The 14,371-nt window shown below is 39.5% G+C and overlaps 1 protein-coding gene across 1 annotated transcript in view; it reads right to left on the reverse strand.

Annotated features, from left to right (window-relative positions):
• The window catches only part of LOC122934466 (SPARC-related modular calcium-binding protein 2-like), a 318,924-nt gene that overhangs the window by 141,254 nt on the left and 163,299 nt on the right, over positions 1–14,371 (reverse strand). Inside the window, exons 6-7 of the mRNA XM_044289947.1 lie at positions 10,264–10,311; positions 3,795–3,869 (exon numbers count right to left, since the gene is read on the reverse strand). Of these exons, the coding sequence (XP_044145882.1) occupies positions 3,795–3,869; positions 10,264–10,311 (123 nt within the window). The remainder of the gene's footprint in view (positions 1–3,794; positions 3,870–10,263; positions 10,312–14,371) is intronic.

Below are 14,371 nucleotides of genomic sequence, written 5' to 3' on the forward strand. Positions count from 1 at the left end.
TTTTTATTTACAACATTCATCTGACAGGTTAGATCATGTGGTAATTTTATAGAGCAGGTTGTCACGGACGCGGCGATACCTAATATGTATACAATTTTTTTTATTTATGTACGTTTTACACAATGATTTCATTTTTAAAACAAAAAAAATGTTTTAGTGTCTCCATAGTCTAAGAGCCATTGTTTTTTCAGTTTTTGGGTGATTATCTTAAGTAGGGTCTCATTTTTTGCGGAATGAGATGACGGTTTGATTGGCACTATTTTGGTGTGCATATGACTTTTTTATCGCTTGCTATTACACTTTTTGTGACGTAAGATGACAAAAAATGGCTTTTTTTTACACCGTTTTTATTTTTATTTTTTTACGGTGGTCACCTGAGGGGTTAGGTCATGTGATATTTTTATAGAGCCGGTCGATATGGACGCGGCGATACCTAATATGTATACTTTTTTTTATTTATGTAAGTTTTACACAATGATTTCATTTTTGAAACAAAAAAAATGATGTTTTAGTGTTTCCATAGTCTAAGAGCCATAGTTTTTTCAGTTTTTGGGCGATTATCTTAAGTAGGGTCTCATTTTTTGCGGGATGAGATTACGGTTTGATTGTTACAATTTTGGCATACATGCGACTTTTTTGATCACTTTTATTACCTTTTTTTGGGAAGTAAGGTGGACAAAATTTCAATTTCATCATAGTTTTTTATTTTTTATTTTTATGGCGTTCACCGTTCGGGTAAAGTAACATGACTGTTTTATAGATCAGGTCGTTACGGACGCGGCGATACCAAACATGTGTAGGGAATTTTATTTTTTTAATTTTTAATCAGTGATAAATGTGTTTTTTGATTTTTACCTTTTTTTCACTTTTTTTTTGACCCAGACCCACTTGGTTCTTGAAGATCCAGTGGGTCTGATGTCTGTATAATACAGTACAGTACAATATATATTGCACTGTACTATATTTTACTTACACTGAACAGATCTATGCTTTCAGCACAGATCTGTTCAGCACCATGGACAGCAGGACGCCTGAGAGGCGTCCTGTTGCCATGGGAACCTTCCCCGTCTGCTCAGTTATGGTCAGAACTGCGCAGACGGGGAAGGGTAAGGACGGGGCTCTGGGGGGGCTGTCTGGGGGCTCTCTCCCTCTCCATCGGGGGGCTGCAAAGGCACTGCAGCCCCCCGATCGGAGAGGGAGGGAGCTCCCTCTTACTGTTAACTTTTTCCATACAGCGGTCCGTACGGACCGCTGTATGGAAAGGGTTAAACGGCTGACATCGCATCACCGATGTCAGCCGTTTATACCAGGGTGCCAGCAATGTGCTGGCACCCTGGTATACCCACTGTACACCAACGATTACGCAATAGGAGGCGGGCGGGGGATCGCGATCCCGCCTGCCGCACCGCCCGCCTCCCGCACCGCCCCCACCGCCCGCAACACCCCCCCTGCACCTCCCACCGGGCTAAAATCATTCAGAGGTGCAGGGGGGGTGATAAATATATATTTTCGCCACACTAAAGTTTCTGATCGCCGCGGTCAGGGACCGCAGCGATCAGAAACTGCAGAAAGCGCAACAAACCGCAGGTCTGAATTGACCTGCGGTTTGTTGCGATCGCGGACATGGGGGGGTCACGGGACCCCCCCGCGCATTTAGCCGAGGTGCCTGCTCAATGATTTGAGCAGGCACCTTGTTCCGATCACAGCCGGCCGCACGGCAGTGATCGGAACAACACATGACGTACCGGTACGTCATGTGTCCTTAAGGACTCGGGAAACATGCCGTACCGATACGTCATGTGTCCTTAAGGGGTTAACCCTCAATGGAAAATCTGCCAAAAAAGTGAAATTTAGAAATGTCATCTCCATTTTCCTTTAATTCTTGTGGAACGCCTAAAGGATTAACAAAGTTTGTAAAACCAGTTTTGAGTAATTTGAGGGGTGTAGTTTCTACAATGGGGTCATTTATGGGGGTTTCCACTATGTAAGCCCCACAAAGTGACTTCAGACTTGAACTGGTCCTTAAAAAGTGGGTTTGGGAAATTTTCTTAAAAATTTTAAGAATTGCTTCTAAACTTCTAAGCCTTCTAACGTCCTAAAAAAAAAAATAACATTTCCAAAATGATGCCAACATAAAGTAGTCATATGGGGAATGTTAAGTAATAAATATTTTATTAGGTAGGACTTTCTGTTTTAGAAGCAGAGAAATTGAAATTTGGAAAATTGTGAATTTTTCAAAATTTTGGGTAAATTTGGTGAAATATATTGACTCAAATATATGACTATCATGAAGTACAATGTGTCACGAGAAAACAATCTCAGAATGGCGTGGATAAGTAAAAGTGTTCCAAAGCTATTACCACATAAAGTGACGCATGTCAGATTTGTAAATTTTGAATCTGGACACTGGGGCAATCATGAAAGGGTTAAAGCAAAGAAGTGGAATATTCTTGAATGGCCAAGTCAGTCACCTGATCTGAACCCAATAGAGCATACATTTCACTTGTTAAAGACTAAAATTCAGACAGAAAGGCCTACAAACAAACAGCAACAGTAAAGGCCTGGCAGAGCATTAAAAAGGAGGAAACACAGCATCCGGTGATGTCCATAAGTTCAAGACTTCAGGTAGTCATTGCCAACAAAGGGTTTTCAACCAAGTATTAGAAATTAACATTGTATTTATAATTATTAAATTTATCCAATTACTTTTGAGCCCCTGAAATGAAGGTACTGAGAATAAAAAATGCTTTAGTTCCCCACATTTGTATGCATTCATTTTGTTCAACTTACTGAATTAAAGCTAAAAGTCTGATCTTCAAGTGCATCTGAATTGTTTTGTTCAAAATCCATTGTGGTAATGTACAGAACAAAAATTGGAAAATTTTTGTTTTAGTCCAAACATATATGGACCTAACTGTATTTGTAAAACTATTAACGTTTTATTTGCATATATAATTGCTGCACTTTCATGAATATTATTATAGTGTCGACATGTAAAGCTGTTTAGTACATTTTTGTTTCTTTCTTTTTCCAAGGAAAAATATAACGCTTTATTCTGCATAGAAACATAAGGATTTTCTAAAATCACTATTACATTAAATACACAGACGCTAGTATCATTTTCTAAATATTTTACAAATAAAACATATAACACATGAATTAAACAGCACAATGGGAAATGTTTATCAATGCTGTAGTTAGAACATAGCACTCACTAGAAACTGTAATTCATTCCTCACAATAGGTGTCTTTGAAAGTGAAGACTTTACAGTAGGTATACATTCTTTATAGGATGTGTCATATAGTACTTGTGATCTATAATTCTAGACATAGATAAATATGTTTTATGACTTACATCAAAACATCCCTAATCCACATACCTGCACCAAATATTTGGAAAGAACAAATATGAACTATTAGTATACTATAGTGTATAGTATTTTTAAAGAATGTCTATGCTGTTTTATAAACATGCCATGGTATTTCTGGTCTGTAGAACATAAAATCACTCTGGGTTATGGATTAAAAGAAACATGGCCCCATAATGATATTCAAGTTATAGCTCTACTATACACTGGATTAGCACAGGAATACGGTTTACTAATATCTACTCTGATTCTCTTTATTGTCATAGAACAGAACACCCAATTCTCTACTAAACTCCAAAGCTTTATTAAAATACAAAGCCAGGCTACATTTTCAACTTTTTTCTTATTCATAACTGTAATAGTAAAATTGCAGCAAACAGTTTTGGACCCTCTTAATGGATTGGATAAATATAATGTTTGCCTTACCTGAATTTCTGTGGGTTCTATTTTGTCTACTTTTAACTTGCTCCGTCCATAATGTAGGATAGCGAGATGCAAAATCTAAATTAGAAGGTATTAAACTTAAGTATTTACCTTTTTCAAAGATACATGTTGAAAAATAGTATAATCAATCAAAGGAATAGTCTGGAAATGTGCAGCAATACCAGACCCAACTTTGGTCACATTTTTTTTTTTTATCCCAAACAACCTATTAAAAGATTTTTTAATGGAACATATATATATATATATTTATATGTCATAGTGAATATGACTCTTATGACTATAGCATTCCATATAATACTATGCATTAGAGATGAGTGAATGTTTAAAAAATTTAGATTTGCTGGTTCACTGAATTTTTAGGGAAAAATTTGGTTCGATCTGAATTTATTTGCGGCTAATTACGTTAAAAAACATCTATTTCCTGGCTGCAGAAAGCCTTTATAGTGGTGTAGAACACTGTGCCTTGTAGGAACACGCGTAGGGAGTCTGCTTTGGTAGTGAAATAATACTGTAAGTCAGTATGACATGCAGATGACAGGCGTCGCTCTTAGAATCACTGCACACTTCACTGATTTGGGCAGTCACGGGGCTGAAAGTGTCCAAATAACTCAAGTACGAACTCAGCCTTACAGGTCGATGTTAGCGCCAAGAAGAAGCGCACTCCTTTTACACCATGGTCAGCTGATTCCAAATAGATGTCTACAGAATCTGTTCTATTAAACGACAGACAGAGTGGAGAGGGTGTCAGCAGAAAGTTTGTGTTGACATCAATGATTAATTTGCCCTTCCTCTGATCCGTCAGAACAATAACTCACAAAAAACAGAGATGACACGAGAATGGAATATTTGCATGTCTTCTGTTTATTTTTACCCACTTCTGCTTTTTGTTATCAAATCATAAGCCAATTCTGATGGGACCATACAGGCCTTACAGCTGCTACACAGACAGGATCCGTTGTGCGTCTCTTTTTCCCTTCCTTCTGACAGATCAGAAGAAATGTCAAATAAATGATTATTTCAGCCAGGCCGAAAGCCAAAATAGTGGCCCAGTCATGAAGTGGGAAGGGTGGGAACAGCATGAGAAGTCCACATAGTGGTACTATGACATAGTGGCGAGGTGAAGGCAGCATGAGGAGACCACAGAGTGGCAGCAGCATGAGGAGGCCACAGAGTAGCACAACAACGAGAGATTGTGGAGGTGGCAGCAGCATAAGGAGGCCACTTCGGCTCTGCACGATTTAATAATACATGTCCTCCAGCACAAAAGGCTTGGCAAATTGATTGTCCGGGAATTTCCATAGAAGATTGGGATATCTTGGCAAATTTTAGTTTAATTTCTTATAAATGTAATTAAAAAAAATTAAGTGTTGCCTGAGACGGGAGAGAATTGGCCAGTCCTCTGATTATTAGATGATGTGGTTGCGATGGAGAAAGCATTGCAACAAACAATATCTCTATACCTGGAGACAAATCCTGTCAAGATTGATGCAAGTGCGGTATCAGCTGCTCATCGAGCCAAATACTTCTGGGGGAACCTGCCTGGCATGAACAGGCTTCTTGTAGCTACAGACAATGAGAAGACAAAGCTTCAAGATTCAAGGAGTCGCAAAGTTTATCAAGATTCAAACCATAACTACCATCACCTGGTCTCTTCGTCAGGGAAAACATCATGAGTTCTCATTCATTATGGAAAAAGCTTAGAATCAACGTTGAAAAATATATGGCATCAGAGGTGCATGAGGATGCCATCACTATAGGACGGGTACGCCATCCAGGGCAGATTGTATATGTGGGTGACATACAGAATACAATTCGATCTGATAATTGGCGGCAGTCCTTGTAATTATCTGTCGTTAACCGGCACCGGAAAGGCCTTTATGGGGGCAGTGGACAACTGTTTTTTTTACTTTCCATGATTACTAAAGTGTTGCCTAAGACAGGAGAGAATCGGACAGTTTTCTGGTTATTCAAGAACTTGGTTGCGGTGGAGAAAGCATTCCAAAAAACAATTTCTCTACACCTGGAGATGAATCCTGTCAAGATTGATGTAAGTGCGGTATCAGCTGCTCATCGAGCCAAATACCGTACTTCTTGAGGAACCTGTCTGGCATGAACAGGCCTCTAGTAGCTACAGACAATGAGGAGACAAAGCTTTAAGATTGCTTGGAGCCCTGAAGAGTTGCGAAGTTCATCAAGATTCAGACTACCAGCCCCTGGTCTCTTCATCAGGGAAAACACCACGAGTTCCCAGTCATCATGGATAGGAAGGAGGACATCCTATGGTGCATGGAGATGTAGAGGGTCTTCGGATTCCCCCGCAATATACGGACATTTCAGAAATTAACAGCTGCTCCCGACAGAAGCTCCTGGGAAGGTCATGGAGCATCTCGGTCATCCGGCATCTATTCGCCCCGCTGAAGGATTATTTTAAAAGTCCCCACGCTGCAGATTTGTCATGGAGACACCGTATTTTATAATATAACATTATTATATAAAGGGGAAAAACAATTAAGCCCCTTGGTCACCCGGCTCCAAAGTGCGATCAGCTACATCATCATCATCGAGTACTGTCTGCACGTCACTGATGTCCTCCTCAACCGTCTCTGGCTCAGGAGCCTCAATGCTCGCAACACCAGCTCCCGCCACTCTCCTCATCACTACTTGCCTGCCTAGTGGAGAAAAGGACAGAGGTAGGTTTAGGATAGGTGAAGGCACAGGGCCTGCTCCCGTGCCATGCAAACTAAGGGTTGTGTCTGACGAACCCACCAACTGTTGGATGGGGGGGGTCTGATGTCACTTGGGATGAAGTGGATGACCAAGTTAACCTCTGGGTTGCTGGTCTAGACACGACCGCTAGATGACACCGGGAGCTCAGGATTCTCATTGCGACCCCTGCTGCCACACTCCCACTCTCTGCTACGACCTATGCCTGCGCCATAAACATTTAGGCCTTTGCCACTTCTCTGTGCATGGCCTGGCACTTCTCTGTCTGACATACTTTTAGCTGAACCAAATAAATTAAAAGCAGATTAAAACACCCCTAAAAGCAACAACTATATTTTTATTTTGTACTGAAATAGGCCACTAAACGCTTTCACCCGCCCCCCAAAAAAACAGCTAAAAATGAAGTGCGTATATATTTTTCTTTTAGTAATGAAATACATCACTAAACGCTTTTACAGCAAATAACTGCCCCACCCCCTTACTCAGCTGTGACCTATGCTGGCGCCAAAAACATTTAGGCCTCTGCCAATTCTCTGTCATGGCCTGGCACTTCTCTGTCTGACATACTTTGCTTACCTAATTAAATTAAAAGCAAATAAAAACACCCCTAAAAGCAACAAATATATTTTTTCTTTTTGTACTGAAATAGGCCACTAAACGCTTTCACCACATATAGCTGCAAAAGTGAACTGCGGATATATTTTTTTGTTTGAAAAGATTTAAGCCACTAAAGGATTTTCAACTAGCACTTTCACCCCAAGAACCAATTGCTGGAATGACAGAGCTGTATAATGGCTATTTGGATCCCCAAATAATCTTTTCCTGCACTTGTAAATCCCTTTTCTAGCAATGTCCCTAGCAACTTCTGACGTCTCTCCCTGCACTAAGATGCTGTGAAATGATTCCTCCCTATACTTTCCCTGCACTTATAAATCTTTTTTTCAGGTTTTTTTTTCACAATGAGGTTTTTCCTATTGCTGTTCCTAGTGCCTTCTCACCTCTGTCCCTGTACTCTGAATGCTGGAAAATGTCTGAATCCAAGATGTCCAACGTATTTATAGGGCTGAGACATTACAGGGCTGGCTGGCTGCTGATTGGTTGCATGCATAACATTATGGTCATCCTGCCTTACCAGAGTTCCTTGCCCCATGTCCTCACACGTGTAGCCACTATTTCAGCCCCCATTTTAGGAATAATTGCAAATCGTTACTACGAAGCATGAGGAAATTTGCATTCTTTGAAAATCAAATTTTATCTGAAATTCGGATTTAATTCCACTTTGTCAGCTTCAATTCGCTCATCTCTACTATGCATGTATATTATTGATATTGCTTATATTATTACTATAAAAGTTACTAATTCTAATAGTAGGATTTTTCTAAATAACATAGCAAATTCAGTATTACCACAGTGAAGATTACTGTTTTATTTTCCACTACAGAGTTAAAGAGGACCTATCATTTCTCCTAACTTGCCTGTTTTAGTAAATTCTTGTGTTTGCCATGCAATAACAATGTGCCATTCCTTTGTTATTCCTACTATACATTTATGAATTAATTGCCAACTGGGTGTGTCCCTGCACAGTCTGCCACTGCCAGCACTCATTGTGAAGACTATGACGAGTGACTGTGAAGAGACAAACACTTAACTAGCAACAATCTGGTATCAATTTATTCATAAACTTCTAGTAAGAAGAACAGAGGAATAGTGCAACATAGAATCATAAGGAAAGATGCACAAGATTTGTCATTTTGCATAAAATACAATTATTCACTAAAATGGACATATCAGGAGTGGTACCGGGTCTTCTATAAGAACAATTTCTTAGTAAACCAATTAAAGGGTTTTTCTTGCCCCTTGAAATAATTTACAAACAGATGACAATGCTATAAAATAACAAAAGGAGTAATACCTTACTAATCCACCTGACACTCCCATCTGGTGTTTCTCTGATCCTACATCAATTTCTGCTTACTGGAATCTAGCAATGACAAGAGCTGTCAACACATGACCACTGCAGCCAATCATTAGTTGTAACAGTGTCATCACCACTGAGGTTGCCACTGTTGCCAGTAACTGACTGCAGGGATCAATCGTCGAGGTTGACCAACATCATTGGAGCCAGGTAAATAGAGACTGGCAGAGCCAAGGGAAGTATCAAGGAGGGAGTGGCAAGGAATTGGCTAGGTATTAAGACCCATTTATACAGGACAACTAAGCTTGCAATTATCTAGACTGAGAGCAGCAGGCACCTCCACTGCATGGGAACAAGTGATTGTTACTGTGATTGCTTATCCCCATACATATTGTTTCTGGGCATTAGATCATGCTACGTAACAGGGATCTACTGCCCAGAAACAATGATTTAGGTGTCAGCAAAAACAATAATGCATTTGTTCATCCATCGATTGATCATCATGGCACCTTTTCTTAGACTGATTATTGGGAATAAGGCCTCTTTCACACGGGAGAGATTTCCAAGCGGGTGCATTGCGTGAGGTGAACGCATTGCACCCGCACTGAATCCGGACCCATTTATTTCTATGGGGCTGTGCACATGAGCGGTGATTTTCTCGCATCACTTGTGCGTTGCCTGAAAATCTCAGCATGCTCCTCTCTGTGCGTTTTCCAAGAAGTGAATGGGGCTGCGTGAAAATCGCAAGCATCCGCAAGCAATTGCGGATGCGGTGCGTTTTTCATGCATGGTTGCTAGGAGACGATCGGGACGGAGACCCGATAATTATTATTTTCCCTGATAACATGGTTATCAGGGAAAATAATTGCATTCTTAAAACAGAATGCATAGTACAATAGGGCTGGAGGGCTTAAAAAAAAATAAAAAAAAAATTAACTCACCTTAATCCACTTGTTCGCGCAGCCCGGCTTCTCTTCCGTCTTCATCTTTGCTGTGCACAGGAAAAGGACCTGTGGTGATGTCACTAGGCTCATCACATGGTCCGTCACATGATCCATGACCATGGTAAAAGATCATGTTATGGACGATGTGATGAGTGCAGTGATGTAATCAAAGGTCCTATTCCTCAAAGAAGAAGACAGATTAGAAGCCAGGCTGCGCAAACAAGTGGATTAAGGGGAGTTACATTTTTAATTTTTTAACCCCTCCAGCCCCATTGTACTAAGCCTTCTGTATTAAGAATGCTATTATTTTCCCTTATAAAAATGTTATAAGGGAAAATAATACAATCTACACAACACCTAACATGTACCAAACATGCCGATTTTTCTCATGCGCATGCAAAACGCATTACAATGTTTTGCACTTGCGCGGGAAAATCGTGCATTTTCCCGCAACGCACCCGCATCTTATCCGGGCCAAAAACATGACGCCCGTGTGAAAGAGGCCTAGGTGTTCATATGAATATTCGTTCTTAATAACTGGCCTGATAATCAACCTATGTAACTGGAAAGTTTCTCCATTTTGTTGCATTACAGGCTGTAACCAAAGGTTATGTTTGTGATAATGCTTATAAAATGGGACACTCAAACAGAGAAAATATTTCTCATCTTATTTTCAAGCTGGAAAAGTTAACATTGCAAGGAACAAATGACATTCAATGTATTTAATAAGTATAGTTTAATAAAAATATAGAATAAGAGGAATGAGTGTTCATTGTGATACTCCAGTCTTACGTGAGACAAATACAAATTTATTATAAAACCAGATTTAAAAATATAAATCATTTACAGCATGAAAATAATTTTTTACCTTCTTCATCTCCTTGAGGTTGTGTTTCTAACACAACAGACACATCATCTACATAAATAAAAAAAAAGTAAATATGAACACAAAGACTAAATTGACAGTAAATATAGTAAACAGTAAATATAAATACAGTACAGTAAACACAGAAAAAGTACAGTAAATACAGTAAATATAAATTATAATATAAAACAAAGACATACTGTATATAAAGTCCTAAGGTATTACAATTTAGGAGTGACCATAATTGTAACAAGTGGTTCACAATGTTAAAATTTGAATATAAGCAATATTTTTTTAAGACTTTGTAAAATGAAAACTGTTAAAATAATTTTAGATTTTACACTAATATGTATACTTTTTCTCTTACTAAAAAAGCTTAACTGAGATTGACTTAAACAGTCAAGTCACATTGTTATGACCACTAGAGATGGCCTTGCGGTTTGCCCGGCCATCGTTTCGCGTCAAACTTTGCTTGTTTGCCATTCGCCGAACATATGGCGATGTTCGCATGCGCCATATTATTTTGCATTGCGTTTGAACTTTGACCCATGACACATCCATCATGTGGGACAGGACAGCTAATTGAGACATTTCAGCACATGGACACTTCCGCACCCTATAACAGAACCCGATCTGGTAACGATTTTACATTCAGTGTTTTGCCAGTCTAGGGAGAGGTTGCTTTGTGGAGCAGGGACAGACTGTTAGTGACACCAAACGCTATATAATAGGGCCACAAAAGTCCTTTTAAGGACTGGTATAGGTGTGCTATCAATAGCTGTGATATACTGAGGGGTGTGATATACTTATAATATACTTTCTAACTTATAAAGTATATTATAGTGCATTTGTATTGTGCAGCAGTTGTGTGCGGTTCTGCTGCGATACCGCAGCTATATAGAAGGACAAATTCTATTGGAATAACTAATTGTAACTGGTGTCATATACCTGTTGCCCTCAGAAAAACTGATTTAGAGGTGTGATATACCTATAATATACTTTCTAACAAAGAAAATATATTATAGAAGATTTGTATTGTGCAGCAGTTGTGTGCAGTTCTGCAGGCAAGCAAAACTACAAAACTATTTTCAATGGATGTGATATACCTGTTGCCCCAAAAAATACTGATTGAGGGGTGCAATATACCTGCTTCCACAAAATACTGATTAAGGGGTTCTACATACCTGCTTCCACAAAATACTGATTGAGGGATGTGATATACCTGCTTCCACAAAATACTGATTGAGGGGTGCGATATACCTGCTTCCACAAAATACTGATTAAGTGGTTTGATATAACTGTTTATCAAACCAGCAATTCAATGTAACAAGATCTCCAAGGGTCTAGTATAAAAAACGGCTTACAGCAAATATTTAACCCATTCAAATTCATATATTTTACTTATACTCCTTAAAAAATTTTACCAAATTAATTTCGGACAACACTTACTGAAATTACACTCAGATGATTTGCCACCCAAAGCACCAGCAGGAGTTATAGGGGATGAGGGAAAACACTCCCTGTTGTCTCACCCTAGTCTTGCTCAGCCCAGGGACAACCCCTGATGGTGGGGACTCCATGTCCTCGAACCTAGGCTTACTTAGCCCTGATACAGTGATACTGAAAGGGTGGAGCGTAAAACAAATTGAGTTTTGGTGCTAAAGAGGTAGGCAGTTAAACAGGAAGGACATACAGAATCAACGACAACAATACCACATATAATAACCCTATTGATGAAAGGGTCTACTAGTAGACTGTGTGTACAACCCTTATGCTGCTAATTGTAGCCAGCTAGGTAACACAGTACATTATAATCATACACAAAACATAAATAATACCCCAACGCATTTCCTCCACGCTGTGGGATCATCAGGGGTAGGTATATCAGAGATGTCTAGAATCCATCTAGTGGTGTTAAAGTGACGTGTATAGTGCACTAATGGTGGATATCCAGTGAATGCTGTGATTCCTAGTTTTGGATATACATCCACCTTAAAATGTCAGATGTAGTGCACTAATTGTGGATGCACAATATCTTAACATCCACCATTACATGATCCTGTCGGATATAGAAAAGATATTAAGGGGGCTACAGCTTGATACTGCATAAAAAGAAGAAATGTAGATACAGACATATACATGTATAGGCAGATCACACAGGCGTGCACTGAGGCCAGAGGTCAATTTTGCTGGGTTCCTGTGGAGAGAGAGTGCATATAGTGTACAACAATAGATGTAACAAGGTTGCAACCTGCACCAAACTCCCAGATAACACACTGAAACTCACGGTCACAGGACCAGCTCCAAAAGTAAAAAAATCTCTTATATGGCCTCATAGAACAACAATTGCCTTGGCTGTAGAGGTTAAAAATTATGGTCACCAGAGAGCCAGGAGGGCTGATAGATGCTCAATATAAAGAGAATGTCACTACTCACAGTTAGTTGTCCATCTACTGATATGATCGCCCCCTTTCTTTCAAAGGACCATATGTTTCTATGTCAGGTGCCCCCTCTAAATACCCACAAACATCTGTTTCAAATTTCCCACCGACGCTCACCTGGTGCATACACGCCCATTTGGCTCCACCCCTTCCGGTCTGTGGATACATCTATTTCCGGCCCTTTCATCAATAAGGTCATTATATGTGGTCGTATTGTTGTCGTTGATTCTGTATGTCCTTCCTGTTTAACTGCCTACCTCTTTAGCACCAAAACTCAATTTGTTTTACCCTCCACCCTTTCAGTATCACTGTATCAGGGCTAAGTAAGGGTTAGATCAGCCTAGGTTTGAGGACAGGGAGTTCCCACCATCAGGGGTTGTCCCTGGGCTGAGCAAGACTAGAGGGAGACGACAGGGACTGTTTTCCTTCATCCCCTATATCTCCTGCTGGTGCTTTGGGTAGCAAATCATCGGAGTGTAATCTCAGTAAGTGTTGTCCGATATAACTGATTACACAAAATACTGATTGAGGAGTGGGATATACCTAATTCTTCAAAATACTGATTAAGGGGTTTGATATACCTGCTTGATACACCTGCTTCCACAAAATACTGATTGAGGGGTGTGATATACTTGCTTCTACCAAATAATGATTCAGGTGTTCTATTTACCTGCTTCTACAAAATACTGATTAAGGGGTTCTATATAACTGCTTCCACAAAATACAAATTGAGGGGTGCGATATAACTGCTTCCACCAAATACTGATTGAGGCCTGTGATACACCGGCTTCCACAAAATAAAGATTGAGGAGTGCGATATACCTGGGTCTACAAAAAAAGGGGTTTGATATTCCTGCTTCCACAAAATACAAATTGAGGGGTGCAATATACCTGTTTCTACAAAATACTGATTAAGTTGTTCTATATACCTGCTTACACAAAGAGGGGTGTGATATACCTGCTTCCCCCTAATATTGATTGAGGCCTGTGATACACTGGCATCCACAAAATACTAATTGAGGGGTGTGATATATACGTGCTTTCAACAAATATTGATTCAGGGGTTTTTTATACAGTGGATAGAAAAAGCTTACACACCCCTGTTAAAATGTCAGGTTTGTGTGATGTAAAAAAATTAGTCAAAGAAAAATAATTTCAGAACTTTTTCCACCTTTAATATGACTTATAAACTGTACCACTCAATTGAAAAACAAACTGAAATATTTTAGGTGGAGGGAAGAAAACAAAACAAACTAAAATAATGTGGTTGCATAAGTGTGGGGATGTAGCTGTGTTCAGATTAAAGCAATCACATTCAAAATCATGTTAAATAGGAGTCAGCATACACCTGCAATTATTTAAAGTGTCTCTGATTAACCCCAAATAAAGTTCAGCTGCTCTAGTTGGTTTTTCCTGAAATTTTCTTAGTCGCATCCCACAGCAAAAGCCATGGTCCACAGAGAGCTTCCAAAACATCAGAGGGATCTCATGGTTAAAAGGTATCAGTCAGGAGAAGGGTACAAAAGAATTTCCAAGGCATTAGATATACCATGGAACACAGTGAAGACAGTCATCATCAAGTGGAGAAAATATGGTACAACAGTGACATTACCAAGAACTGGACATCCCTCCAAAATTGATGAAAAGACGAGAAGAAAACTGGTCTGGGA

Source organism: Bufo gargarizans, chromosome 4 (genome assembly GCF_014858855.1).
Source record: "Bufo gargarizans isolate SCDJY-AF-19 chromosome 4, ASM1485885v1, whole genome shotgun sequence".
In the NCBI taxonomy this organism is placed as follows: Eukaryota; Metazoa; Chordata; class Amphibia; order Anura; family Bufonidae; genus Bufo; species Bufo gargarizans.